The sequence below is a fragment of the Urocampus carinirostris genome, chromosome 4 (assembly GCF_059441175.1).
Source record: "Urocampus carinirostris isolate Australia breed hairy pipefish chromosome 4, RoL_Ucar_1.0, whole genome shotgun sequence".
Lineage (NCBI taxonomy): Eukaryota > Metazoa > Chordata > Actinopteri > Syngnathiformes > Syngnathidae > Urocampus > Urocampus carinirostris.
In genome coordinates, this window is record NC_142352.1 from 51,971,575 (window position 1) to 51,999,537 (window position 27,963).

At 39.5% G+C, this 27,963-nt stretch overlaps 1 protein-coding gene across 2 annotated transcripts; it reads left to right on the forward strand.

Moving 5' to 3' along the window:
• The first annotated feature begins 228 nt into the window (after positions 1-228).
• LOC148368145 (delta-like protein D) lies at positions 229-27,963 on the forward strand. Of its 2 annotated transcripts, none has more exons than XM_088333303.1 (12): positions 229-336; positions 20,996-21,304; positions 21,830-21,890; positions 22,263-22,520; positions 23,615-23,675; positions 23,780-23,910; positions 24,425-24,594; positions 24,679-24,895; positions 24,983-25,159; positions 25,250-25,988; positions 26,078-26,339; positions 26,430-27,963. In XM_088333303.1, exons 1-12 carry the CDS (start codon positions 277-279, stop codon positions 26,433-26,435), a joined length of 2,451 nt encoding a protein of 816 aa, XP_088189429.1. In that variant the 5' UTR covers positions 229-276; the 3' UTR covers positions 26,436-27,963. The 2 variants fall into 2 exon arrangements, with proteins under 2 accessions (XP_088189429.1, XP_088189430.1); XM_088333304.1 differs by lacking the exon at positions 229-336 and adding an exon at positions 20,507-20,876.

A 27,963-nucleotide genomic window follows, 5' to 3' on the forward strand; every position in this document is an offset into this window, starting at 1 on the left:
AGTAATGCGCCCAACACTGGACCCTACCCATCCAAAAGTAACAAAACAATAAAGGCGGGTTGCAGTCTATCACTGCTGTGGTCAAATCATAATGGTTCCATTTTGATTTCTGCAGGCTTCCATGCAAAGTGTCTGTGATGGTGATGATGCAGGGTTTCCCACGACAGCCACCCATCCATTTCTTGACACACGCACGCACACAGGGGCCATATGGCTACTTAATAACCACTGCATGCCTCCACTGTCATCTCCCCAACATACAACTGATTGCCGTCCATGCATAACGTACTCCTTCCAAGTGGAGAAGAGCAGACAGTAAACACGGATTTAAGAGAGGTGAGTTGAAAGGGGAAAATTATTTGTAGAAATGATAGAAGGATGTTAGGTGTGTGTGTGGAGTGGAGGTGGGGATTGGGGGCTTGTGCTACCATTTGGTAGTTGGTGCTGTGGTGTTTGGTGGAGCAGATGGCCAGGCTTGAGAGGGGCGTGTCTTGTCCTTGCGACCCTTCACAAATCACACAGTTGTCCCCCGAGGGGCTCGCGGCTCGTCCTTCAATAAGAATCAATGGGAATTACTTGGCCAGAGAAAGGGATGAATGGGCGGCGGGGCGCGAGACCTCTCCCTTTGTTGTACGGGTGCGTGTCACAGAGCCCCGCTGGTCCTCGCGTACGTGCGTGCATTAGTGCGCGCGCAAAAGGGAACAACAACTTGGGTCCACCCCACAAAACAGGTGAAATAGAAACATTTTTGTTTATATTTTTATATTATTAAAGTTTTCATGTAGAGTGGTACTTCGTTTACAATCCACCCATCTAACGAATTTTCCGGTATCCGAAGTCGCGTCCGACTATAATTCCCCTCATTATAGGATCAGTTTTCCAGTATCCGAAATCAGTGACGCTACCACTAAATGTTGAGCCCAGGCACGCACCAACAGAGTCCTGCATGATTTATCATCTAGGTGAAACCCTTGCAATGCCCCTGCATTAAATTGCCAAATGGTTTAGTCCAGGGGTCAGGATTCTGTGGCTCACGAGCCATGTATAGCTCTTTGCATGAGTGCATATGGTTCAGAGATAAAATAAACTCATTCAAATCTTGTCTACAGCATCCCAATCCTAAAAGTGTGGGGGCTAGTGCGCGCATAGCCTACAGCACCAATAGTGATTGGCATTCAGTCGCAGGGCTTGTTCTAAAAATAGACCTCATCACGAAATATCAATGTCTAAAATGTGATTAAATTGTGCTGCGTTTTTTTTTAATATAATTAACAGTGATGTAAATTAAAAACAAAAGAAGTATATATAAAAAATGTAAAACCTAAAAAAAAAAAGTTTGAAGATCTGAGAAGTGCGCATGACAATCGCAGCCTCATTCTTGGGCGTCGCAAAGGAGTCAAAATCAATTTCTACATACAGAAACAGGGCGAAAAAACCCTATAATTTTTGCAGTGAATGGACAAAAAAAATATTGTTTTATTAATCTGAAGAAAACTATGTGTGTCTCATTTGCAGAGCGAATGTGGCTGCGGCAAAGCTGCACAATGTGGAGCCCCACTACAGCATTTGTCTCAAGAGTTTCCATGCAAACATAAAAGGCCTGAGGGTTAAAAGCAACTTCGGGCAAACAGCAGTCTTTTTGACAAAAACTCTCAAAAAGCAACCAAAGCCTGTTGTTGAGCTCACCTTCCATTTCTATTATCTGCACCGCTTACCCTCAGCAGGGTCGCGGGGTTGCTGGAGCCCATCCCAGCTATCTTCGGGCAGTGGACAGGGGACACCCTGAACTGGGTCCTAGCCAGTGGCAGGGCACACAGAGACAGACAACTCACTCTCTGTCTCATACCTTGGGACAATTTGAACCCGCCAATTGACTTGAAATGCATGTTTATGAAATGTGGGAGGAAACTGAAGTGCCCAGAGGAAGCTCACACAAGCATGGGGAGTTCATTTCATTTCAACATGCAAACTCTACACAGGAAGGCTGGTTGCCGGATTTCGTCCCATGACCTCAAAACTGTGCTGTGGATACACTTACCATTCATCTGCCGTGCCGCCCTAGAGCCAAACAATTTTTTGAATAAGAGGAAGAAGGCATTTTCCGACGGGAAGGTTCTTAAAGAATTAATCATGATTATTGCCAACACTGTACCCAAATATGAAAAGAATGGCAGCAATATCCTCTCTACTTTCTCCAATGTCCAGCTGGGGGGAGAACACAGTGGCTCGAAGGGTGTCTGCTCTGAAAATTATAGTGCAGTGTGCACAGCACCTATGAAGGTTGCTATCATATTTGGTTCAATCTGTGTGAATAAGCCTTTTCTGACATGAACTTTATTAAGAACAAACACAGAACACGCCTCACTGAATCACATCTTCAAGATTCACTGAGGTTGCAGTGTCAACGTACACTCCGGATTACAGTACACTGGTGAAGAGCTTGCAATGCCAGCCTTCCAACTAACAGGCAAACTAACAAATTACTATGTAATTTTTAGCAAAACTTTGGTGCCTTGGCAAAGATGGTGTTAAAAACGTTGAAAAACTGTTAAAAATGTGTCAGTAAGTTTAAAAGACACGGTTTGTTTTAATGGCCGCACATTTAGAAATTAGTAGAAATGTGATATTTTATTTTATTCAAAAAGTGTTTATTTTTGTTCCTTCATAATTTGTACAAACATGGTGCATAGTTCATGAAACTTAAACTGATGATAGGGTTTGGAAAGATTTAATGTGATTTTCTGCAAAATGTAGTGAAAGTTGTCAATTTTTACCTTTCGAAAAATTGTAATTAAAACAATTGGAAAGAAGAGATAAAATATTGCTTGTTGAAGTCTATCTGTTTCCTACTTTGTTAAATCATTCTAAATAATTATTAATCATTAAAAATACATTCTCACTTAAAATATGAGTAAAACAGAAAAATTAATTAATTAATTAATTTATCTTTCGGAAGTACAATATCAAGGTCCCCTTTGTGTTACCTCGTATCCATGAAGTTGCTCTCGGCCTTAAAAGGGTAGGGGAATCCCGGTCTAGTATATAAAGAGCATAGTCTCCACTGCAGTCTACGGTAAAGGTGTCACACCAACAGACCCTGTTTTGGCTGTAAGTCGCAATGGAATCCTTTATATGGAAATTAAAATAACAATTTAGCTTCATTCTTGAGACACTTTACCGCAAAGAAGAAAAATTAAAAACCCAGAAACCTCAGCCAAAAACACAAAGCAACTTAATTGGGTGAGCAGTAGGGGTGGGAAGAGCTATGCACACAGTGACTTTTCCCTGAGACAAATGCACCGAAGGTAAATACATCAGTATTCTCATTTGCAGTATTTTTTGACATTTTTACTAGAGAACTGTGCTTGCACATTGTTTTGAAACCATTATTCATATAAGAAATGAAGGGCAAAATAAGCCCGAATGGTTATGGGTAATTGTGGGAGGGAGACAAGTTAAGTGGTATATTTGTTGATATGTGACGCTCTGGCGGGCAGCACGGCAGCGTGGTGGTTAGCGCGTGTGCAGCACAGTTCTAAGGTCATGGGTTCAAATCCAGCTACAAACCTTCCTTTCCGGAGTTTGCATATTCTCCCCGTGCTTGCGTGGGTTTCCTCCGGGCACCCCGGTTTCCTCCCACATTCCAAAAACATGCATGTCAGGTTAATTGGCCGGTCAAAACTATCCCTAAGTGTGAATGAGCGAACGAATTGTCTGTCCCTGTGTGCCCTGCGACTGCCTGGCAACCAGTTCGGGATGTCCCCTGCTCACTGCCTGAGATGGCTGGGATGGGCTACAGCACCCCCGTGACCCTACTGAGGATAAGCGGTGCAGATAATGGATGGATGGATGGGTTATAGGTAATTGTGGGAGGGCGACAAGTTAAGTGGTATATTTATTGATATGGGACGCTACATATGGGCATGTGCAGCACAATTCTGAATTCATGAGATCGAACCTTCTTGTGTGGAGTTTGCATGTTCTCCCTGTGCTTGCGTGGGTTTCCTCCGGGCACTCTGGTTTCCTCCCACATTCCAAAAACACGCATGTCAGGTTAATCGGCCGGTCCAAATTGTCCATAGGTGTGAATGAGCGAGTGAGTTGTCTGTCTCTGTGTGCCCTGCGACTAGCAAACAGTTCAGTTTGTCCCCTGCCCATTGTTTCGATGATAGCTGAGATGGGCTCCAGCGCCCCTGCGACCCTACTGAGGATAAGCGATGCAGATAATGGATGCATGGATGTGACGCTCTGTAAATAAATAAATAAAAATATACACCCAAAAAAAAAACATAATAAATAGGGGGAGGTGTTTAGACATCAAGTAAAATTTGTGTGATAGGCTTCCATCTTTTCTCGAATTGGTCAAGTTTCAGTTGAAGTCTTGCAGTGATTTTTTCCATAATGTTGTTAGGGATAATATTTTCGTAATAGGTTAAAACTGAAGTGATCAGTAAGAGAGGCAAATGTAGTTTTAGAATGTATTCACTGCGCAGTGGGAGGACGGATTCAAAAGTCTCACCCGTCTCACAAGTTTCCCGCGGTGCAGCTGGGTTTTGTTCAAAAGCGTGCGCATGCGCAGAAAGTATCAATGACGTCACACATACATCTACGGTTCAAAGTTCGCACATGCGTAGTAATAACCAAGGACGTCATATATATGTCTTTCGGTTTAAAAAAATAGTACAAAATAGTAGAAAATGAATTGTAATACAGGTCAAACTCATCAGGATTATTTGTAACATAGTAGACAGAGAAATACACAATTAACTGAATATGATTAGCTCTTACATTTCCCCCCTGTTGTGGATTTCGAAGGACATCAGTGATAATACCAGAGGTTTTCAAGTTAACACATCATTAAGAAATACAACAGGTTGATAGTTTCGTGGAGGGGCGAAAAACCTTCGTAAAGGAAAAAATTCCCCTCCTCCCACCTCATTTCCATGAGGTCGAGAGTGTTTCTTATACTAGAAAACGTAGTAGTAATGAGCGATGGTTAAAAACACAAAACAAAGGACCCTGCCTGTGCGTTGGTCTCCACAGGGCCTGGATGACTTGGTGAACGGGACTCGATTAGCTTACCCGCTCAGATCTTCGCGTGTGCAATAGGGAGATTTCCCTTTATTGGTAGGGTTAAGTCCTTTTAGACAATGCTGTCTAAGTCCATTTAAATTTGGTGTATGGGAACTGATACCAATGTAACAAAGCAGTCCGCAAAGTCCAAAGTTTTCAACATAACAATCTTATTTTGGTACTTTTACGACCACCATTTCTCTAGATATCATTGTAGAATCTGATGCCTATTCTTTCGGAAGAATAGATTAGGGCATTATTGGCAGCTTTTGATGCTGTTTTTCATGAGCATGGCCACCGTAAGGATCCCCACACCTCCTGGCGTGATGATGTATTGCTTGTAGATGAGATGACACCATCCAGTTGTCCACATTGGATTGCTCCTCTTTTCGGATGTAGCTTGCTAACTTCTTCCCTGGGATGACAGCCTCCTGCCTCGTGGCGGACGTGTGTAGGGGACACAGCTGATGGCACGAGTGCTGGCACACTCCCCAGAGTCCTGACCACTGCCCTTGTTAGGTTTGAAACTCCCTGGGCTGACAGAACTCCGTCATCTGTTCAGCAGGGGTCACCATCTCCTGTATGGATGAGAAAAGCATAATGAATATCATAGAACTGGATATTCAGGGAAAGCTGTAGTTGGGGAAAAAAAGGATAGTCAGGACTTTTTTTTTTTTTTTTATGGTTTATGTTACCCATAATTTACTCTGCCCCCTGTTGAGACTTTCGTGGCTCAAAACAAATAAAAAAACAAATTTATTTATAGATTCGTATATTTTCTTAAGTTGTCTTTATATTTATTATAAGTGGAAATCAAAATCCCCACTATAAGATGCCCTATCCATTTTGAGCATTTTATCCCAAAATTCCAACTCGAAGATAAACAATTTATTTTTAAAATTGTTAGCTCTAAATTTCAAATTTTGCTTTTTCACTAAATCCAGTCACTGAATCAGTTTAACCATTATCCTTGTCAGAATCATTTACCCTGATTTGAGTGATTGAGTGTTTTCTCTTTTGTAGATTGATCATATTCGAAAAAAAAACATTTTGTATGCACTTTTTTTTTGCATTTTCTTATGATTTTCAATGTGTTATCTTGCTGTTGGCCATTCCCCTCGAGGCAGATGACCAGGATAGATTGTTAAATTATCAGTTTAACCCAAGAAAAGACGTTTTTATTGTTATGATTCACTCTTTGTTTTGCCTTTTGTAAAAATCATAACCTATGTATTATCTTTTTAGTAAGTAAATTTGTTCAAAATAACAGTATTTTGCAAAGAAAGCAGGTAATTCACGCTCAAAGTGAAAGATTTTGCCAAAAATGAAAAATACCATCCCAAAATGTTCTCAATGTGGGCAATTTTCTAATGGTGAATGGTTATTTTAATTGATTTTTGTTAATCAATTTCACAAACATTGTAAATTTTGTTATATTACAACATTTCTTTTGTGTAATATTTTTCTATTCGTCCAAATTTCGTAATTTGAATTTCAAAAAGTTTTATGGAGAGCTTATTCAGAAGACAATTTTTCATCAATTGCGGAAAAACTAGGTTTTAACTTATATTTTACTGAATGTCTCAAAATTCCCCCCCTGAGTTAAAACCTAAGTTCACTATCTATGAATAGGAGTGAAAGTAGACACATTTATAAATTTGCAAGATGAATTTATCAATCTTCCTCAAATACATTTACACTTTGTATTAACAAGACTCTATATAACTTCAAGCAGATGCATTCTTGAATGTTGTTGTCTTTCAGTCTTTTGATTTGCTTATTCCACATTACATTCACCATTTGAATGTTGCTTTTGGCCCATCAAAAATAGTTTTTCAAAAATGTGTCCATGTCAAACACAAAATGACTTTATTGACTTTTCTGTCAATTCCACTGGCAACGACTGCAGGAATCTCCTGTTAGCTGTCTGAAAAGCAGCTGGGATGTGCCCCCATCACTCCCTTGATCTCGTTGTTGATGAGCGTAGCTGTGATGTGCTCCATATCACTCCCTTGGCCTCGCTGTTGATAAGCGGCGCAGATAATGGATGACTGATGTCTTTATCTCTTTCAGCAAATGATTTTTGTCCATGATTTCTTTTTGACAGGTTGGTATGTCCTTTGGAGAATGCACGGACTTTCAAAAAGAAAGGAAAGAGTCTTTTTGTGGAATTCACTGGCACTTAAGAGTCTCGTTAATTCCATTGTGCTTATGTAGTGGGATTTTTTTTTTTTGTAAATTGGCCGGATTATTCAATGTCTTAAATTTTTCTCTAAATTTAGGTACTAGTAGACATTATCTTAGTTTAATCAATTTCTATCCATTTATTTCCCATGCAATTATTCTTAAATTAGCCCGATATGTCTCGAAATCAACTAATCCGTTACTTTTATTTCCTATGACCCTCTTCAAGATTGATCAGTTTCTTATTGTCTTCTAAAAATGCTCTTCCATAGAAACCGTTTCCTTTTAACTTAACCAAACCATAAGTCAGTATTTACTACACATTTGTTTATCACTTGTCAATCGTAACACTCAATCTAAAAAAATATTCAGTGTGTAATCAATTGTCCTCCCAATTTCCTTTGGGCTAACTTTGTCAAAATTTCAAACCCTCACACTAAACATCAAAAATCTCAAAAGATCCCCAAAAAAAATCTCAAAAAATGCCAAATCGAACTTAATGTCATAACTTTTCTAATTGTATTTTGTTCTCTCTGTAATCATAATCAATCTTTTATTGATTCACTATAGAGCAATACATACTTGTCACTTATGAATTATCTTGTTGAGTTGTATTTATTTTATTTTCATAATCTTTATTCTGCACAACAATCTTTGTTTCTACGCATTAGTCTTTGTTCTAAGCTGCCTTTCGAGATCCCTTGTGATTAAGGCTATACAAATTAACATGATCTGGTCAGACTATTAATACTTGTTTCTTTTTTTCCCTGTTTAAAAGAAAAAAATAGATTCAGTGACTGAAATAGCTTCAGCTACGTTATTAATGATTTCTAGTCTCGAATTCTTCTTTTCTGTGTTAATTTGTCGTCATTTTCAAACTTCCTTCAAAATTTTGATTATTTGAAATGGTTCCTGCATTATTTCATTGAGAGTAATCTACTATTGAATAAGAGAACAACTAAGGAAATAATCTTTTTACATATTACGCCTCTTTTGAATTTGTCCATTTACGAACGAGAAGATGGACACTAAAATTATGGACGGATTTTAGTCATCTTCATTGCTTTTTTTGTCCCTGCTTTATCAGGAGCAAAACTACATGTCTTAAAGTTATTACCCTTTTGCTATTCGCATATTCAACAAGAAATGATTAGTTCGGTTACTCAAATATTCTTTCTTTTTAAACTATTCTGTATAGTTATCTTGTATTATACACTCATTGTTTTCATTTCCCCACATCATTTATGCTGGGGACGCAACTTTTTTCCCTTTAAATTGTCATTATCATTTAGTTACTCTTTAACAAAGATTTAACACATTACAAGCCTAATCGTTATTTTGGTTTTGCTGTACGAGTTTTATTTTCCTGCACGCTGATCTTAGCAAACGAGATCTCGTCGCTTCGAGATTACGTCATTGTTGTTGGTAATTCTTGTTGAGCGAAGGTCAGTCTTTTTATTAGACAAACTGCTTTTTTCCTTGTTCAATTCATCAAAGAGAGCTTGCTTTTACGGCTCAATTGCTTTGATGATTGACATCACGAATTATGTTGTACTAAGATGTTAAAGAAAGAAGTACAGAAAGTAGAAAAATTGAAAAAAGACAAGCCTGTTATTTGCAATTACCATCAACAAATGCAGAAAATAAATTAATAATTTGATGATCAAAACTGAAAGAATACGCAGATATCTACTATATATGTCACCGATTCATAACTTCGATCTTTGTATCACTAAATTTCAGGGGTTCTTAGATCTCTGCCAAGATCTATAAATCTTTTAGCAAGCTAGTACAGGGAATTCAAAATCCCTATCATATTATCATTATTTATAGTTCAGTTTTAAAATAGTTTCATTTATATATATATATATTATATATGTGTATATTATATGTGTGTGCAGCACGGTGGCACAGTGGCCAGCACGTGTGCGGCATTACTAAGGACCTGGGAACAGGTGTGTGTGTGTTCCAAGCCAGCCACTGGGCTCCTGTGTGGAGCCTGCATGCTCTCATTGTTTACGTTAGTTTCCTCCGGCTAGCCGGTTTACTTACCTCTTTCAAAAACATGCATTTCAGGTGGACTGGCTGGTCCAAATTGTCCCTACGTGTGAATGAGCTAGTGAATTGTCTATCTTTGTGTGCCCTGCAATTGGCTTGCAACCAGTTCAGGGTGTCCTCCAATCGCTGCTCGATGATCGCTGTGATGGACTCCAACAAGATGAGATCTCCTTATCATAGTTATGGTTCATACCGGCCGAATATGAACACAAAACTTTTCTGCATCTCACCTGTAACGCCTTTATTTTTGACATATTCCTTTAATATCATAAAAATTGGTTTTTCACTTACCATCTTTCATCCCATGTAATATCTTCATCAGCGTTATTAGTGCTACCTTTCCCTGATCGCTCTTCCTCCCATTTTCTCCTCAGCGGGTTGTTGAGTCCAAATGAGACAAGAACCAAAATTCTAGAACTCAAAAACATTGTTAGTGCAACACTTTTACTGTAAAATCAAACTTTACTTTAGTTCCTTTGTAGTGTTTTCACGATAGTTCCCTGACAATATTTCTGTAGTCTATAATATTTCCCATTATGGCAACGAAATAGTGTTTGTATAGTATATCTATGTTCATTTGCCTTCAAATAGATTTTCATCCTTTAAATAATTTCCATTAATTTTTATAGCTTATCTATAAAAATACTGTCACATGTTTTGCACAATGCTGACAACTTTTTTGGCTGCGATGTCTATTCACCAAATGCATATTACACAAACCTCAATTGTATGTAACCTTTTACATGCAAATATTTTTGTGTAAATATTGTATCAATTATAACTATAACCTTATTTTCTCTGTTCCTTTACCTCACTTTGAAGATGGATTGTAATGCCAATTATTATTGTCAGTCACAATATGTTAACCCATTTTGTAACTATGTCGGTAAAGGTATATTCTAATCTATTATAAATTGTTTGCATTTATATAGTGTTTTTCAAGACAATGAGGAAGGCCAAAAACACTAATGTGATGTTTTTCATACTTTTGTCTCAAGTTTTTCATATCCAATTTTCAGCGAATTATTTTTTTCTTTAAATAACTTTTCCCTTTTACATTCCTTCCATCTCTTACTTGTATTCTCCTTGCTCCTCTCCTTAACGATTTACTTTCTTGTTTACTTGCAATGTCCTTTCTTCTTTTTTCGCTCTGATCAATCCACATCTTGTGTCTCTTCCTTTCCTCATCTTTTCTTTCCTTTCGTGAACTAATTCAGCCTTCAATCTGATCTTCGTGCCTACTTCCTTTCTTCAGCCATTTCTTCAAAAACTTCGAACTTTCACTGTCCATATTCCACTCATAAATTTCACATCTGGATCATCTAACAACTTCCTTACATGCTTTGCCAACAATCCATTCCCAACATAACACTTTTCCCTTCTGCACCTTCTAACACCCTTTTTAGCTTACCAGCCTAAATGTAAAAATGACGTGTATTGATCTAAGAGTCATTTTATCATTTTTATTCCACTCAATGAATTTTCCCTCCATATTCATTGAAAATAATTATTCGCTCTATTTCGATAATTTTGTACAAAACACCTTTTATCTCTAATTAATCCATTCCAATTCGCTCAATTTGATTTTCCCCCTGTCTTTACAGTCCTTAATTTTCTAATTTTGAACTGAAAACCGAAATATTCTATCTTTATTTTTGTTATTGTATCTTTAGTAAGTGTTATTCTGGCATTAACTTCATTTAACGCATCTAAAATAACTCAAACATAAGTTTTCTAAACTTACCACTCCTAAATTTATCGTTTTCCAATTGAAAAAAAAACAAAAAACACCCAAAAAAATTTGGACCGAAAAAAAAAATTATTGGAACCCCTTAGGCCCGCAGGCGTTATGTTGTACACCCTTAGCGTCAACCGCCAATTTCCCCAAAAACGAACGTTTTCGATTCCTAACGCGATGTGCTCTCGGTTCCACCCAAAAACAACATATTTTAAACGGTCTTACTCTTAAAAAAAAACGTTTCTCTCGTTGCAATGTGCACTTCGCTTCTTCCTTTTTTTCCTTTTAAAAATGCGCGCGCTTTCTCGTTTGCGGCAATTTTCTTCGTATTTTTCTATATATTATTTTTTTTTCAGTTACGTGGGCCGATTAAAAGCTAGCTCAAACAAACATATAAGACAAGAAGAATAAGAATATAGGAAAGAATACAAACATTTACACATTGAACAAACATAAAACATTTGACAAGACAGAGTGGGCCCACAAAAAATTAGTTTAATTTTAGACCGTGTACACTTTTTTATGAAGCCATGCAGTTTACTTAAACCTTATTTTATTTTACCTTATCACAGAGGGATCCGTCCTCTTTTTGAAAAAGGACAATGGGAAAAGTGGGGGGTCGTTTCAGTACCCCTCCCCCTTACTTTTCTTTCCCACTCTACCGACCCCACGGTGGGGTTAGTGTCGACATTTTCCGTCCCTAGGCAATCCTATTCCGTCTCAAACAAAAAGTTTGAGTATTTAAAATACTTCGTATTTTATTCTGATTCCTTTTGGGTATTTACTTAGCTAAGGTTTTGTAATGGCTTCTCAAGCCCACATATGGCGCCCGTCCAACACTATTTTCCCTCTGTGGCCAATTCAACTTTATCTTTTTATAAAAATGGCTTCGTTCTTAGAATTATTCCAAATTTTTATATTAGAAATGTATCTCTTACCGATCACTTGATCCTGGTTTGTTGACGATGCCGCTGACTCTGAAGCCGATCTCGAAAAAGAACAAAGTTTCCTTTGTTCTAGACCACGCAGTAGAATGGATTGGTTTTTCTTCGTTTTCAACTTCAAAATACTACGTACCGTCCCGGGTTTCGGCACCAAAAATGTTAGGGATAATATTTTCGTAATAGGTTAAAACTGAAGTGATCAGTAAGAGAGGCAAATGTAGTTTTAGAATTTATTCACTGCGCAGTGGGAGGACGGATTCAAAAGTCTCACCCGTCTCACAAGTTTCCCGCGGTGCAGCCGGGTTTTGTTCAAAAGCGTGCGCATGCGCAGAAAATATCAATGACGTCACACATACATCTACGGTTCAAAGTTCGCACATGCGTAGTAATAACCAAGGACGTCATATATATGTCTTTCGGTTTAAAAAAATAGTACAAAATAGTAGAAAATTAATTGTAATACAGGTCAAACTCATCAGGATTATTTGTAACATAGTAGACAGAGAAATACACAATTAACTGAATATCATTAGCTCTTACATGTACATTTGCTTTAATTTGTCTCTCCATTGTTTTATGTCAGGAGGTTGTGGTTTCAGCCAGGACACTGTGATCATTTTCTTTGCTACCAGAAGCATTACCCTTAGTATATATTTCTGTTGACCAGATAGTAATTCTTCTGGCAAAATTCCTACTACGTAAGCCTTTGGGTCCAACCGCAACTCCCAGCCAGTAATTAATTTTATTTCTCTCTGGATACTTCTCCAAAAATTTAATATTACAGGGCAATTCCAGAAAATATGCGTAAAGTCTCCGACCCCCCCACAGTTACGCCAACATAGATTTGAGGTATTTTTATATTTTGAAGTGATAGAGGGTGTATAGAAGAATCACATTTTTACTTTCCATTCAAACTCCCTCCAAGTCGGGCTGTTGGTTATTTTGTGTCCCTCTTTCAATGTTTTTTCCCATTCGTTGTCTTTTATCGCTACATTAGTTTCTTGTTCCCATTTTTCCCTAACTGCCATGTCCTCATTACTGAGATCCATTCTCAGGGCTTTATATAGTTTTGATATAACCCCCTTTATTGATTGTCCTTTTGTATATGATATTAATAATTCCTCAACCTTAGTTGGCTCCTTTTTTTGCCTTTTCATCCAGTAGTCTTTTATCTTTTTTGCTCTTTAAAGACTCTATTTTACATGTTTATCTGGAGTGCCTTGTCAAATTTCGATGCATACAATGTTTCACGTTTATATGAATGACAATAAAGGAAATTCTAATCCTAATTCTGCGTCCAGTGACCGTATCGGCACAATGAGTGGAAAAGCGTGCTAAGACATTTACCTACCTTTTACATTCAATGATTGTACTGTGGAACCTCGGTTCTCGACCATAATCCGTTCCAGAACCCTGTTCCGTACGAAAGATTACGCTAACATAAACGTGTACAACTAAAAAAATCAGGTCGTGTACACGTCATTTAGCACCCGGGTAAAGGATAAAGAAAATAATTATGAATAGGATTTCTTACCTTTGTGAAGGTTTCCAGATGCCATGCTCTATTCCCTCGAAAGAAGGGGAACTCGCACACCTTCTTCATAATTTGTTATTATTTATTTCTTAAATGCAATAGTTGTACGCACTACCTTTCTTTTTTCATCTGTAGCAACTTTGCTGCTTGCACCGACCTTCTTCGGAGGCATAATTAGGGGCTAAAACACTCTAAAGCGAAAGCAAAAAGAAGTGCGCGCGCACGTCATAACAGTTCTTCACGAGGAGTGGGGGCAATCTACACCCGTACGCCGCTCAGCATCGCACCCTAGCGTACCGGCGTTCGAACTCCGATTTTTTGAACGAAAAGCGAAGCAAGAATTTTTCGAAATTTTTGGACGAGAACCGATTTGTTCGAACTGAGAGGCGTTCGAAAACCAAGGTTCCACTGTAATTTGATTGTTGTTGTTTTTTTTTTTCGTAGGTGTTCTTGCTAATGAATCTCTGTACCGTACAGTAACATCATTTTTTTGCATTTCTTGTTTTTTTTACATTATGTGGTATATTCATGAACATTGAATATAAGTTCAATGACACTTCAAAGAAAATTGATACTACCGTGAATTTACTTCGATACCAAAATTTTCAGCATCGCCTACCTCTACTGGGTGTGCCTACTTTTCATCCCTTTCACGCTTTGCAGGCTTAATTGCAAAATTTGTGGCACGTCATGGTGTTGAATGACTGATGGCATACAAAGGCAGAGGTGCACAGGGCACCGCTGATATTTGCGAGGAGGTGAAACAATGAAATGACTTCAGAGGGGGATTTGGTGACACACCACATAGGAGCTGTGTAATCTTTTGAGCTGCTTCACAATGCAGCAGGACAAAATCAACTACTTAAATGAAATCAGCGTCCTATAGCTAAACACATACTGCTTTCTACATGGAAGCAGTATGTCAGGCAAAGTTAACGGTGTTAAAGCTTAAGGTTAAAGGCCCTTGAAGTTGCATCCAAGCACAAAGTTGTTGCATTTTCGGCTTTACTAATTTTGGGATACTCAAGCAGAATCCTAAATGGACTCAGTATGTCTGATGGAAAAATAATATATATATTTTACTTTTACTTTAAGTGATGTTATTATTAAGCAGTTTTGAGCCTTCATATTCCAGCACTGTCTTTTCTCATAGCCCAATTAACACACTCAGTATTTTCATGTAATTTATGATTTTTTTGCATTGCAATTTGAAAAAACAAATAATACATCCTTGTCATAAATGTCACTTTTCACGATTTTTTACTTTAATTTATAGCACAATAGTATATCCCCAAATCAGAATAGGTACTGATGTGGTTGAAGAGTCTAGCATGCAACAAATACACACCTCCCACTCTCCCTAAATTCAATTCCCCCTGGTGTATATATTGGATTGCTGCAGTTCACTCAACTTCTGACTGCGCCATTTGATTGGGTAATTTCAAAAATCTCAATAATTCATCAATGACTGAAGAGGGAGTGCTCTCTATTGAGATTGCATTATACTTATTGCGAATATATATTTTGCAGCTTAATCGCTCACAGACAAAACTGACTGATGTAATTGCTGGGGAAGAACCATTAATAATTCACCGGGCTAAAATGTGAAAAGTTACAGCTGTGTTTTGCACGCTCAAATGAGTTGATTCAGCTCTTAGCTGCTTTTTGAGAAAATGGGAAAAGTTATGTAAAAATACTTACCGGCGGAAGAAAAAATATATCTCATGTGTATATTGCCCAAAAATGTGTGCTGTACAGTTTTCATCAGTGTTGGGTGAGTTACTGAAAAGTAATGTGTTACAGTTACTAGTTACTTCATTTAAAAAGTAATTTAATTATAACGCAGCTAGGCAGTCACACTTGTTTACAAACAAGTAAAGGGGTCAAGATGTAAACATACTTTAAATAAAAGAATCACCCTGAAAAGTCATCCTTCTTTTTACTAATTGTACCTATAATTTTTTTTATGTAACTGTACGAGATTGCATACATTTTGTTTGTACCCTAATTATGTAACGGCGTTACATTTATTCCGTTACGTGAAAAGGGATATGAGGTAATCCCCTATTCCAGAATGGCCAGGCTGCAATAGATGTTGCAAGGGCATCCTTACCATATAAACTCACATCCAAGCCATATTTAAAACTATAAAATTAAATCCTGAAAACAGGGATCAGTTTATACGCACATATTTGGTTGTGTGCAATGTTCCCTCTGAGCTGCGCAATCGCGCACTGCCCGCACTGCCCGCACATTCTCAGCGCACAAGAAAAAAAAAAGAAAAAAAATACCAAAATGAAAAAGTAGTGAAAAGCTGAGAAAATAGAAACAAAAGGAAGAGAAAAAAGAAGGAAAAATTTAGAAAAAAGACAGAAAAAAAGAAAAGAAAGAAACAAATGGAAAAAAGTAAATAGAGAACAAAAAGAAAAATGTAACAGCTAGGAAAAATTAACACAATGAGATTTTTTTCAAAGGAGTTAAAAAAAATAGAAAAACAACAGGGAAAAAGAAGAAAAGGTTTGTTGTTGCATTCAAATAATTTCCAATAGACCAAGCAAATCTTGTTGCCAACATTGTACTTCCACTAAAAAATGTGATTAAATACAGTTCTGTATCGTGAAACTGACTAAATAAGCCCGCAAAAATGTTAGTATTATGCGACAAAAGATACCAGGAAAAAATAAGAAATGGAAATCTTGTGAAAGAATTGTTGTAAAAACAAATGACGTCTGTAGGCCGTACAACCTTTGCAATAATACATTAGTCAATTCATTCAAAAGTGAATTTTTTTTTTTGCATTGCCGGAAACTCAGCAAAATGTAACTTGATGTCAAGTTTTGGACATGTTTGATAATGACTTAGTTGCCACACTTGGGATTGCTGTTGCTCACTGTTGTTTCAAGCGTTGCTCACCGACTTTGTGTGAACGCTCAGAGCCGTGGAAAATTAGAGGGAACATTGGTTGTGTGTCACCAGTATTGAATGGTAAGCAGCAGGTGGGAGGGAGCGTGGCTTATACAGGAACAACTAAATCAATGAGCATTTCCTCAAGCTGAGGTTTTGCGTTCTTCCTTGCCCTCATTTAGGTTTTAATTGAGGAGGTGGTGTGATAACATTCTGTAGTTTGCAATAGTCTGTGATCTGTGCAGCCCTTTGACACTCCTGGTTCGAGAGCGTTCTCCATCCGGGCACCGGTGCTGTGGAATGCTCTTCCTCCTGAGATCCGATCTGCAACCTCAGTGGAAATGTTTAAATCTAAGCTTAAGACTCACATCTACGCTATAGCATATGAATAACCTATACTTTTCGTGGACAATATCTCTCTATTATTTGTGATTGCAACATCCTTTGCTGTCTGGTAATCCTGGAAGGGGGATACCACATGTGCGGTCCCTTCTCAAGGTTTCTTCATTTTCCTCATGTTGAGGGTTTTTTTGAGTTTTTCCTTGCCCTCATGTTGGTTCCAGATCAGGGGATGGTGTAATAATGGTCTGAAAAAAATAGTCTGTGTAATAACCTGTGAAGCCCTTTGAGACTCTTTGTGATTGAGGGCTATACAAATAAAAATGACTTGACTTGTGATTGAGGGCCATACAAATAAACATGACTTATAAAACAGTGTCCCTTTATGTCCCTTTAAGAACAGAGGAGTTTTTGTGGAAACCCCCATTTGGCCCAACGTCAGCCGCACACCAGCTTCAGCGGTCCCCAACTCAAATTTGTTTGAGAGCCCTGATGTAAAATCTTTGTGATAAATATGCAAAAAAACCTCAGAAATGAGGAAGAGGGCGATCATTTTCACGGCACGCCACATTAATCAGGATATTAAGAGATTTGTTTTCATATGAAATACTGCTCAGGTATTACACCTATGGAATATAAAATAGGGATCTCCAGCGGCTGGGGCGCAAACAAGTGGGTCATGTGGTACTGAGCCTCACAGAAAGAAATTTAAAGTTCCATTCTTTTTCAAATTATTGTTTTACCCCTTAACGTTCCTGTTAAAAAACAAATATGTGTCTGTTTGATGTCACCTTTCACTGAAATACGTCATGCCACCTATCATTGGAAAGCCCAAACTCTAGGGATTCAAGATATGCTGACCATTTCAAAAAGTACTCATGACAGAAACATTAGGATTAGTCTAAAAGGAGATACCTGAAAACTATTAGGCTAGCGTAGCTCACCAATTACGTCTCCTGGCAGTCATCAAATGACTTGAACATGGCCTTGTTACACCCAGAACTGTCCAGTGAATCCAACAGAGTAAAATATTTACCGTACTCCAAAACACACGATAACATTTATAAAAAAAAAAAAAAATCAGCCGAAAAGAGACTTCATTTACAAGTTAGGCTAAAACAATAAGACATGTTTTTATGCTTCAGTATACATATTGCTTTCTTGATCTGCCAATCAAACGATGAACAGGATGTAAGTTGAATTTATTTCTAAATCTGATTATTATCAATTTCCTTCTTTTCCTTCTCTTTTTCCTTCTTACTCTTCTTGTCGTTGTTGTCGTTTTTTGTTTTGTTGTCGTTTTGCTGCTGCTGCTGTTGTTGTTATTGTTGTTATTGTTATTATTGTGATTATGATTACTATTATTTTTATCATTATGATTATTAAACTTTTTATTATTATTATTATTATTATTATTATTCCTCATCATCTTCTTTATCCTCTTCTTCGTCTGGATCTTACTATTGTTATTATTATCATTGTTATTTAACTTCTCACTAATATCATTAATATTATTATTGTTGCTATTACTATTATTTAGCCTCTTCTTTTTCTTATTTTTTTGTTATTCTTATTCTTATTCTTGTTCTTCTTATTATTATTTAAATTTAAATTCCAGGTATCGCAGCCTCCCTGTGTGGAGTTTGCATGTTCAGGAGAACTGCGTGGGTTTCTCCCCACATTCCGAAAACATGCAGCTCAGGTTAATTGGCCGGTCAAAATTGTCCCTAAGTGTAAATGAGCGAGTGGGTTGTCCATTTCTGTGTGCCCTACGACTGTCTGGCCACAAATAAAAAACAAAAAGGTTGGTGTGCAAAATGATTCAGCCCCATTGAGTGAATACTTTGTAGCGCCACCTTTTGCTGCAATTAAGCTGCAAGTCGCTTGGGAAATGTCTCTATCAGTTTTGCACATCGACAAACTGATCTTTTTGCCCATTCTTCCTTGCAAAACAGCTCGAGCTCAGTGAGGTTGGATGGAAAGTGTTTGTGAACAGCAGTTTTAAGTTCTTTCCACAGATTCTCAATTGGATTGAGGTCTGGACTTTGACTTGGCCATTCTAACACATTGATATGATTTTGGTGAACCATTCCATTGTAGCTTTTGCTTTATGTTATGGATCATTGTCTTGTTGGAAGACAAATCTCTATCCCAGTCTCAGGTTTTTTTATGGACTCCATCAGGTTTTCTTCCAGAATTTTCCTGTATTTGGCTCCATCCATCTCCCCATCAATTTCAACCATCTTCCCTGTCCCTGCCGAACAAAAGAAGGCCCAAACCATGATGCTGCCACCACCATGTTTGACTGTGGGGATGGTGTGTTGAGGGTGAGGAGCTGTGCTGCTTTTACACCAAACATAACGTCTTGGATTATTGCCAAAAAGTGCAATTTTGGTCTCATCTGACCAGAGCACCGTCTTCCACATGTTTGGTGTGTCTCCCAGGTGGCTTGTGGCAAACTTTAAACGACAATTTTTATGGATATCTTTAAGAAATGGCTTCTTTCTTGTCACTTTTCCATAAAGGCCAAATTTGTGCAGTACACTGTTTTTCTTAATGAAGAACCCACCGAGCATTATATATATATATATATATATATATATATATATATATACATACACACGTATGAAGGAAAAAGTTACGTGGCCCTCACAGGAAAACCAGTGTACAATGAAGTCTTTAGTGAAAAATTGCCACCGTAAGCTCTTACTAATATGCAAACACGTGCAAATTCTTCGGGAAAACACACACATCCTCACACTCATTCCAAATGGAGTGTAGGGGCCGTATTATTTGATTGAATGCTAAAACGGGAATTTTGTCCAACCTGATCAGATCAGACCCTCTCTCTGGTGTTTTATTATTGTGGCAGAGCAGGTGCTGCTGGCTTGATTACCATACAGCTGAAAGCAGAAAAAAAAAATTTACTCCCTGTATGAACCCCCTCCATACTCTCACACACGCTTCCCCCCTTCTCCCTCTTCCATGTCCCTTAATAACAGCCACACGAGTGACACACCACCAAGTCACTTTTTACAGCCTGCACCCAAGGGTTTGACGCAGTCAGATACCGGACACATATTTTGCGCTCTTTTTGGAGTCTATCTATGGGACCCTTCATCGGTTAAACAAATAAAAGCCTGGTTAGCTGATATCATCCGTCAGCGGGGTGAATGCACTTGACGAGGTGAAAACTTACACATCTAGCTGCCACAAACGAAAGCTAAGCCCATTAAAGCAGGCCTTGTGGAGTGTGAACATTTTAAAGCCGCGCCCGGGCTTACACTATTGGAATGTGGCCCGGCAGATGGTGAACGCCTGGCCCCCGAGGGTGCAACCAGGTTGGCTCCAGCTACAGTATAAACCTAAATTCAGGGTCGGCTTATCATACATTTTGGTTTCGAGAGCACTACAAAATGTTGGAATGTAAATGGAAAGAAGGTGGGCTAACAGGAGGGAGAAGCAAAGGATTGTTGTACATTTAACAGCTCTCCATAGCCATTTGGTATGTTCCTTTGAGAGAAAAGCGAGGAGGGGGTGGACCTAAAAAAAAAGCCCCCACTTTTTTTGTGATGTCCCCGGGGCGGACTTGAGGTGGTTGAGGGAGGGGATGAAGAGGAGCAGAGGGGCTTTTTTGCATCTTATTACCCTGCGTGTACTTCTCTGATATAAAAGCTTGCACGGGAGCGTAGAGCGTTCATACACATGCACTGTTTACCCGCAAGAGATTTGTTTTACTCACTCGGGATTTCATCAATCAAGTCAGCAAGGACGCCCACATTTTTGCACAAGATCATTTGGAATTATTTCAAACAAGGATTTCTAAAAAGGACTATTCTGTTTTGGATTATTTTTTGACAAAAAAATTGAAAATAGACAACAGAATCTGAATCTGAATCTGAAGAGGTTCTTATGGGAAAATAGAATACGATCATAAGAATTGTTTTACTCAAGGAAGAACACACCAAACTTTCTCTATGTTTTTTTGAATTGAGCCGAAGTAACCTGTGGAGCTTTGCACATTTATTTTGAACGGGTTGTCAACACAATGGGACGCCTGTGTCTGCCCTTGGTTGTCATTCTCACGCTTTTCACCTGCCAGGTATTGAAGCAGTCCTCTGTCTGCGTCACCCGCATTGGCTGCGTGTTTTACGCGCGCACCCACTGCACGACAGCATGATGATTGTTTGCCTGCTTGTTTCTAATACCACCTTACTTTAGGTTTTGTGCTCGGGAGTGTTTGAGCTGAAGCTGCAGGAGTTTCTAAACAAGAAAGGGGTGGCGGGGAACGGCAACTGTTGCCGTGGCGGAGTAGGTTCAACGCATCTTCCAAGCCACCAGCAGTGCGAATGCAAGACTTTTTTCCGGATCTGTCTCAAGCATTATCAGGCCAACGTGTCCCCTGAGCCACCATGCACATATGGCGGAGCAGTGACCCCAGTTCTGGGTTCCAACTCCTTCCAAGTGCCCGAGACCAACGCAGACACATTCACCAACCCGATCCGCTTCAATTTTGGCTTCACGTGGCCGGTGAGAAAATAGTTGAAATTATTTTTTGTTGTCATTATTATGTGCGATCACGCACTTAGGAATTTAAACACAACAATATTCTATCGTCTGCTTCATTCAGAACACATTGGGTGTAAAACTCAGCAGATGCTCCCAAAATTGCGAGGGTCTTTGTCAGCATTGTGTGAGAAGCTCTATTGTAATGTAGTGTATGTGTTTGTGTGGTAGAAGGTAATGGGGGTGGGGGGTTCACCAAACACCTCTCTTCAACCGGGCGTGGTGGGAAATTTAACATCCTCCGAGTTGGCATATAATTTGCAGCGCTGTGTGAAATTCCACCGCGTTTGCTTCGTGACAGAGACTTAGTGCGATACTGGAAAGGGCCGTGAAAGAGAAGCAGGTAGTCTTAAGCCTTATTTGCTCCCTAATCAAAGCGTTCAATGAGGCTATGATGTTTATCGAGGGGCGTCTCCGCCCCCCTCTTTATTTTTCTTAATTCGGCTTTGCAGGCATAGCAGCTGTTGACTCTCCTCTTTTTTCCCCCAGGGAACATTTTCACTGATCATTGAGGCTCTGCACACAGACTCCCTGGAGGACCTGGCAACAGGTGGGTGACAACCAGACAGGAGTGTAATCTGAAGACACACCAGCACGCTAATTGTGACGTTTTGCTTTTCAAATTTTTTAATTTACCTACTCATTCAGACTGCAAATAATAACATGTCACTTCACTGAATTTATATTGGGTTCAAAGGTCTATAAAAACAAATTAAAGGTAAGAATTCATGGTGCATGCTGTGTTACTTTTGTAAGGAAAACACACCTACGATGTCTAATTTTGGTAGAAGAGCAGTTATGAGTGAAAATGTGCTGGTCAATATGCGGAACATTGATACACAGCTACTTTGAATTAACAGTTGGGTTTTGCATACTAGTTACTCACACAAAATGCTCAATGAGATGTGTCTAATTTCCCTAGACAACCCTGAACACATCATTGGGCGCATCACCACTCAGCGTCATCTGACAGTTGGAGACGAATGGTCCAAAGACATTCAGACAGCCGGCAGGACGCAGCTGCGCTACTCTTACCGCTTTCTGTGCGACGAACATTATTACGGCGAGGGCTGCTCTGTGTTCTGCCGGCCTCGAGAAGATGCTTTTGGGCACTTCACCTGTGGGGACCGCGGCGAGATCACTTGCAACTCTGGCTGGAAGGGACAGTACTGTACTGAACGTAAGTCCTGACCAGTTTGTTTAAATGCAGCATCAACTTCAAACATGCTTTAAAATCTGACCTATGACATCTCCATTTGGCAGTCACTTAAAAAGTTAGCTATTCCAACAGTCACTTGGCTGTTGTTACTGTTCCAGGGACCCCGCTATTGCCCCATTCTATGTCCTAATGCAGTGCCTGTGTGCAACAGGCGTCAGTTAGTTATCCCCAAACACCAGCGGCCTCAGTAATTTACACGCCGCGTGCCTTCCATTAGACCATTGGGGCCTTCTTACCCTTCTCCCCGATTGGCCAAGTGGGGGTATTGCATTGTTGCAGCCCATGCTGGTGATTGGCTAAGCAGGGCTGTGTATTGTTGTTTAGAGGGCAGCTGCTCAGTGCGAGGAGACAATGGAGCAGCTGTCCGGTGGTTAGCTCCACACAGACCAGCTGGCCATGGGAGAGAGGTGGTTAAAAGAGGGTGGGGGTGAGAGGAGACACGGTGGGAGGAAAGGAGGGATGCTTAATGCTAGAGGAAGTGGAGCAGAAATAGAGCAGAATTATGGGAGAAAGAGAAGAAACAGATGTGAGAGGGCACCATAGGTGTACAGTTGTGTAGGTGGTCAGTCGGTTGGAAAGGGGTGGCTTGCATGTGAGAGGAGAAGAAAAAGACTGAAGCCCACAGTCAAGAGGGAGAAAGGCGGCTTTGTTTGGGATGCTTTTGTATTGGAGCGCAACCATGTTAATACAGACTGCTTGTTGGCTGCTATGGTCGCTTTGGACCCCCCAAAAAAGTGGATACAGGGAGGGTGTTCAAAGACACAGTTGCAGCTAAATCCTGAAGGTAAATTACGCTACAGTTTAAATACTCTGCAGTGAGTAGTCTTTTTAAAGAATGGCCTCCTCACCCTAATTCGTTCCACAGTTTGACCGTTTTGCTCTGTGGTAGCTGCGTTTTTATGAGTCTGCTATCAGAATGACAAATTGGGAGACAGGTGAACAGGGAAAGGAAATGGCTGGATAAGCAATGAACAAACTGGAGAACGAGTGAATTTGTCTGAAGGGACGAATTCACCTTGTTTTATTCACCTTTTTCCTGTTCTTTTTTTCCGCAGCCATTTGTCTTCCGGGCTGCGATGAAGATCACGGCTTCTGTGAGAAACCAGGAGAATGCAAGTAAGCTGAGAAATTACTTACTATCCCTTATTATAGACATTCACATTTGTGTTTGCCTGCGCTGCCTCTGATTCTAACAGTATTTGATTCATGGTGGGGTGCAGGTGTCGAGTGGGATTCAGTGGTCGTTACTGTGATGACTGTATCCGTTACCCGGGTTGCCTCCATGGTACGTGCCAACAACCCTGGCAATGTAACTGCCAAGAAGGATGGGGTGGCCTCTTCTGCAACCAGGGCGAGTGGCGACGATTTTTTCATCTAGATGCAATTGTAGCTCCTTGTCAGGGTTGGGTAGGGTTACTTTAACTTGATTACTTTCAATTACTTTTGGATTACTCCAATACCAAATATGCTAATAAAGGACAAAAGAAACTAAATATGAATAAAATTATGACTCACAACACGTGGTAAGCTTTTTCTCCTGGCTTTGATCTCTTTGGTCTCCGGCAAAACTAACATAAAATGGGCCAGAAACAAAATGAAAATAAATCAAACAACTTGCCAACATCATTTTTGCCGTTCCATGTATTCCGTTACTCCCCAAGCCTGCACAAAATTTAGTAATTTTATTCATATTTAGTTTCTTTTGTCTTTTATTAGCATATTTGGTATTGGAGTAGTCCAAAAGTAATTGAAAGTAATCAAGTTAAAGTAACCCTACCCAACCCTGCTCCTTGTAAACAATCTTACAATGTAACTGTGATGTGTAATATGTATCTAATATATACATTTTTTATTGCTATTTACAGATCTCAACTACTGTACACACCACAAACCGTGTCTCAACGGTGCCACATGCACTAACACCGGCCAAGGAAGCTACACTTGCTCCTGTCCCCCTGGCTATACAGGTGCCAGCTGTGAGATTGTAGTCAATGAATGTTCTGGAAACCCCTGTAGTAATGGTGGCAGCTGCTCTGTAAGTTTATTCGAACTGTACATAACTGTCAAAACAAACTTTAACTGAAACAAAACAGTAACATTTATTTGCTTTGTCATTTAGGACCAGGACGGTAGCTATAAATGCACCTGTCCTCATGGTTTCTATGGCAACAACTGTGAATTGAGTGCCAGTAGTTGTGCGGATGGGCCTTGCTTCAATGACAGACGCTGTGTCGACAACCCGGAGGAGGGCTACTTTTGTCAGTGCCCACAGGGGTATGCTAAATTCAACTGTGAAAAAAAGATAGACCACTGCTCATCCAACCCCTGTTTGAATGGTACCTATTTCTCTGCTTTTTTGCTACACTGACGACTCAAATATTGGTGGATTTAATGTTAAGTTCTTAAAACATTTTTCTTTGGAGGAGCTGAATGTGTGGATTTAGTCAACTCATTCCGTTGTCAGTGCCCTGAGGGGTTTTATGGTAGCAACTGTGAGAAGAGTAGCAGCGGCCTCCCTGGACACTGCTTGTCTTTTCCCTGTCTGAATGGTGGGACATGCCAGGAGGGAGTAAATGGCTACGTGTGCACCTGCCCCCCAGGTATGTTTTGATATTAAAAATGGCTTCATAGTGTTGTTTTTGCATTTGTAATGTACACTAACAGACTCCCAAAACTGGATTCTTCTACAGGATACAGCGGCAAAAACTGCAGTTTGCCCATCTCACGCTGTGCTCACAATCCCTGCCACAACGGAGCCACTTGCCATCAGCGCGGTGGCCGCTATGTGTGTGCCTGCATGACAGGCTATGGTGGGCACAACTGCCAGTTCCTTTTACCCGGAGTTCCCCATGACGAGCCAGTTGTCAAAGGACTTAACAGACGTTATTCCTCACTGGAAAGCGAAGGCTTTGATAATGTCAATGAGGACGACAGCGGTTTCCCTTGGGTGGCTGTGTGTGCTGGCGTATTCCTTGTTCTGCTGATTCTCATTGGTTGTTCAGTGTTGGTCGTCTATGCTCGTGTCAAAGTGCAAGAGCGGCACAGTCATCACAGTGACAGCATCCGTAGTGACAGCCACGAAACTATGAATAATTTGACAACTACCAACAATTGCCTCCGTAGTGACAAGGAGCTGGTAACAGTGATGACAACGTCTGTTAAAAACACCAACAAAAAATTTGATTATCATTCTGAACTGACTGGCTCTCTTGGTGGTTTGAGTGGGATTAGTGGGCTTAATGGACTTGGTGGATCAGAGAGGCAAGGCTTGAAGACTCGCTACTCCAGTGCGGAGTACAATCTTGTCCATGAACTGAGGCCTGAAGAGGTGTGTGTTCGCAAACAAGAGGAGCATGATGGTCTACAGTTGATATATGAGCTGCCAGAAGATTCAGATACAGAGGATATATGCAGGAAAATAGAAAACAGGTACACTGTGGTCAAACATGTTAAAAAATAAAATAAAGCTCAGCTATGAATAATAGGATTCATAATATACAGTCTTTTATCTCCTGCAGTAATTCATCAGAAATGAAACAAGTGGAAGAGTTGCCATGTTGCAGCGAAACCATGACTCAATTAACCTGCGATCTGAACAACCATGCTGCCAGTGATCATAAATACCGCTCATCCATTGATGGCAAAGACCAGTTGAGATGCGAAGTAGAATATGACTGCAGTGCCAATGGTGAGAGCAAGTACCAGTACTCAACAGACAACAAGTACCAGTCTGTGTACGTCATATCCAATCAGAAAGACGAGTGTTTAATAGCTACAGAGGTGAGGCATAATTTTTTTGCTAAACAGTGTCGATGAAGCTTTGTAAAGATATTCACATTTGTTAAAAGAAAAATGTTTTCTGTCTTTCAGGTATGATACCCATCTGGACTAAGGTCCACCAGGTCCCTCTGGACCATGGTGATCCTCGTTAACCCTGAGCATTTCAGCTCAGCTTGTCTCTGGGAGGTTTTACTCCTACGGTTTGATGCTGTTCCCTGGAATTTACTGAAGGACATTGGAACCTAAGTGCTACTAAACCAGTGCTGAATCAGTAAATTTTGGACATTGCTGACCTCAATTGAGGAAATCAGGTTCACACTTGATGCACAGCACTCTGAAGTATATTTCTAATGCCTGTTGTAAATGCTGGCAGGGGTGAAATTTAAAGTATTGATGGACTAAACACACTCATGCAACCAGTGTTTTTTGCTAAAGGATGATGGAAAAAACTCCATATACAAAATTGGATCGAGGTGGAATCCATACATTTTCTTTTGATGAAGAAGATGGATGTCCTGATGAATGAAATACAGTAGTACCAATGAGTACAAATTGAATGAGCAGTGTAGTACTTTTGGAGTACTGATGAAATGAAATGAAACTGACCAATTATCTTTTTTAGTACTGTGCCATGTGTGATGGCTATTAAAGTACAGTGTCAAAAATTACATTGCATGTTCTATGCAGTTGTGAATAGGACAGAGTGTAAGCCTGGCAAGGGTAAAAGTCTTTCCAAATTACAGTAGTCTCGTTTTAGCCAGTTTCCGAAATGATAACTGGCATTTTTAAGAACTTGTGTTTTGTGTTTTTTGTGTTTTGACTGGACATCTTTAAGTCTGCAGCACTGACAGTCGGCTGAGCTGGTTCTTAGCAGAACACACAGAACTGAAGACTCCAGAAGTGACAGCAAAAATCAATCAAACATGGATCCTGTTAGGCCATAATGGCCCCTGACCCTGATGGTTTAGATACACAGGCATAATGCCAATTCATACTCCAAGCACTCACAAAAATGGTAAAAGTAATCAAATGTGGTTCAGGGGATGTTTTAAACCCACTATTGAGTTGTTTGTCTAAAGGTCTGACGCTGTTATGTGCCTATGACAAATTAAACAGGAGTCCGAACTACCAATATCTCTCGTATTATGGGGGTTATATGTACAAGTATGTGTTTTTGTTCGTGTGATAGCATTGACAGGTCACATGTGTCTTCAACTGTTGGCCATCAACTTTCGCTGCTCTATATTGGTTAGCAACAAGTGATTCATGTTTTAATCTTATTTTTGTGTCACTGAAACAAAGATGTATTTTAATTTAATTATTGTTATTTGTGTTTGAATGTGCGGGATTTTTAATGTAACTTATGTTAGATTGTTTTTTTTAACTTTTGTGTGTGTGTGTGTGTGTGTGTGTGTGTGTGTGTTTGTGTGTGTGTAAGTATTCATGTATGTATGTATGTACATATGTACATATCGATGACTGAATGTACGTATCTATGTATGTGTTAGGCACTTGAGACCACCGTGACTGTGTTGTATTTAAAACAGAAGTTGTATGTACAGAGCATTTTTGTCATTTTTATCAAATGCAATATTTTTTCTAAATAAAAGAGGAAATATTAATA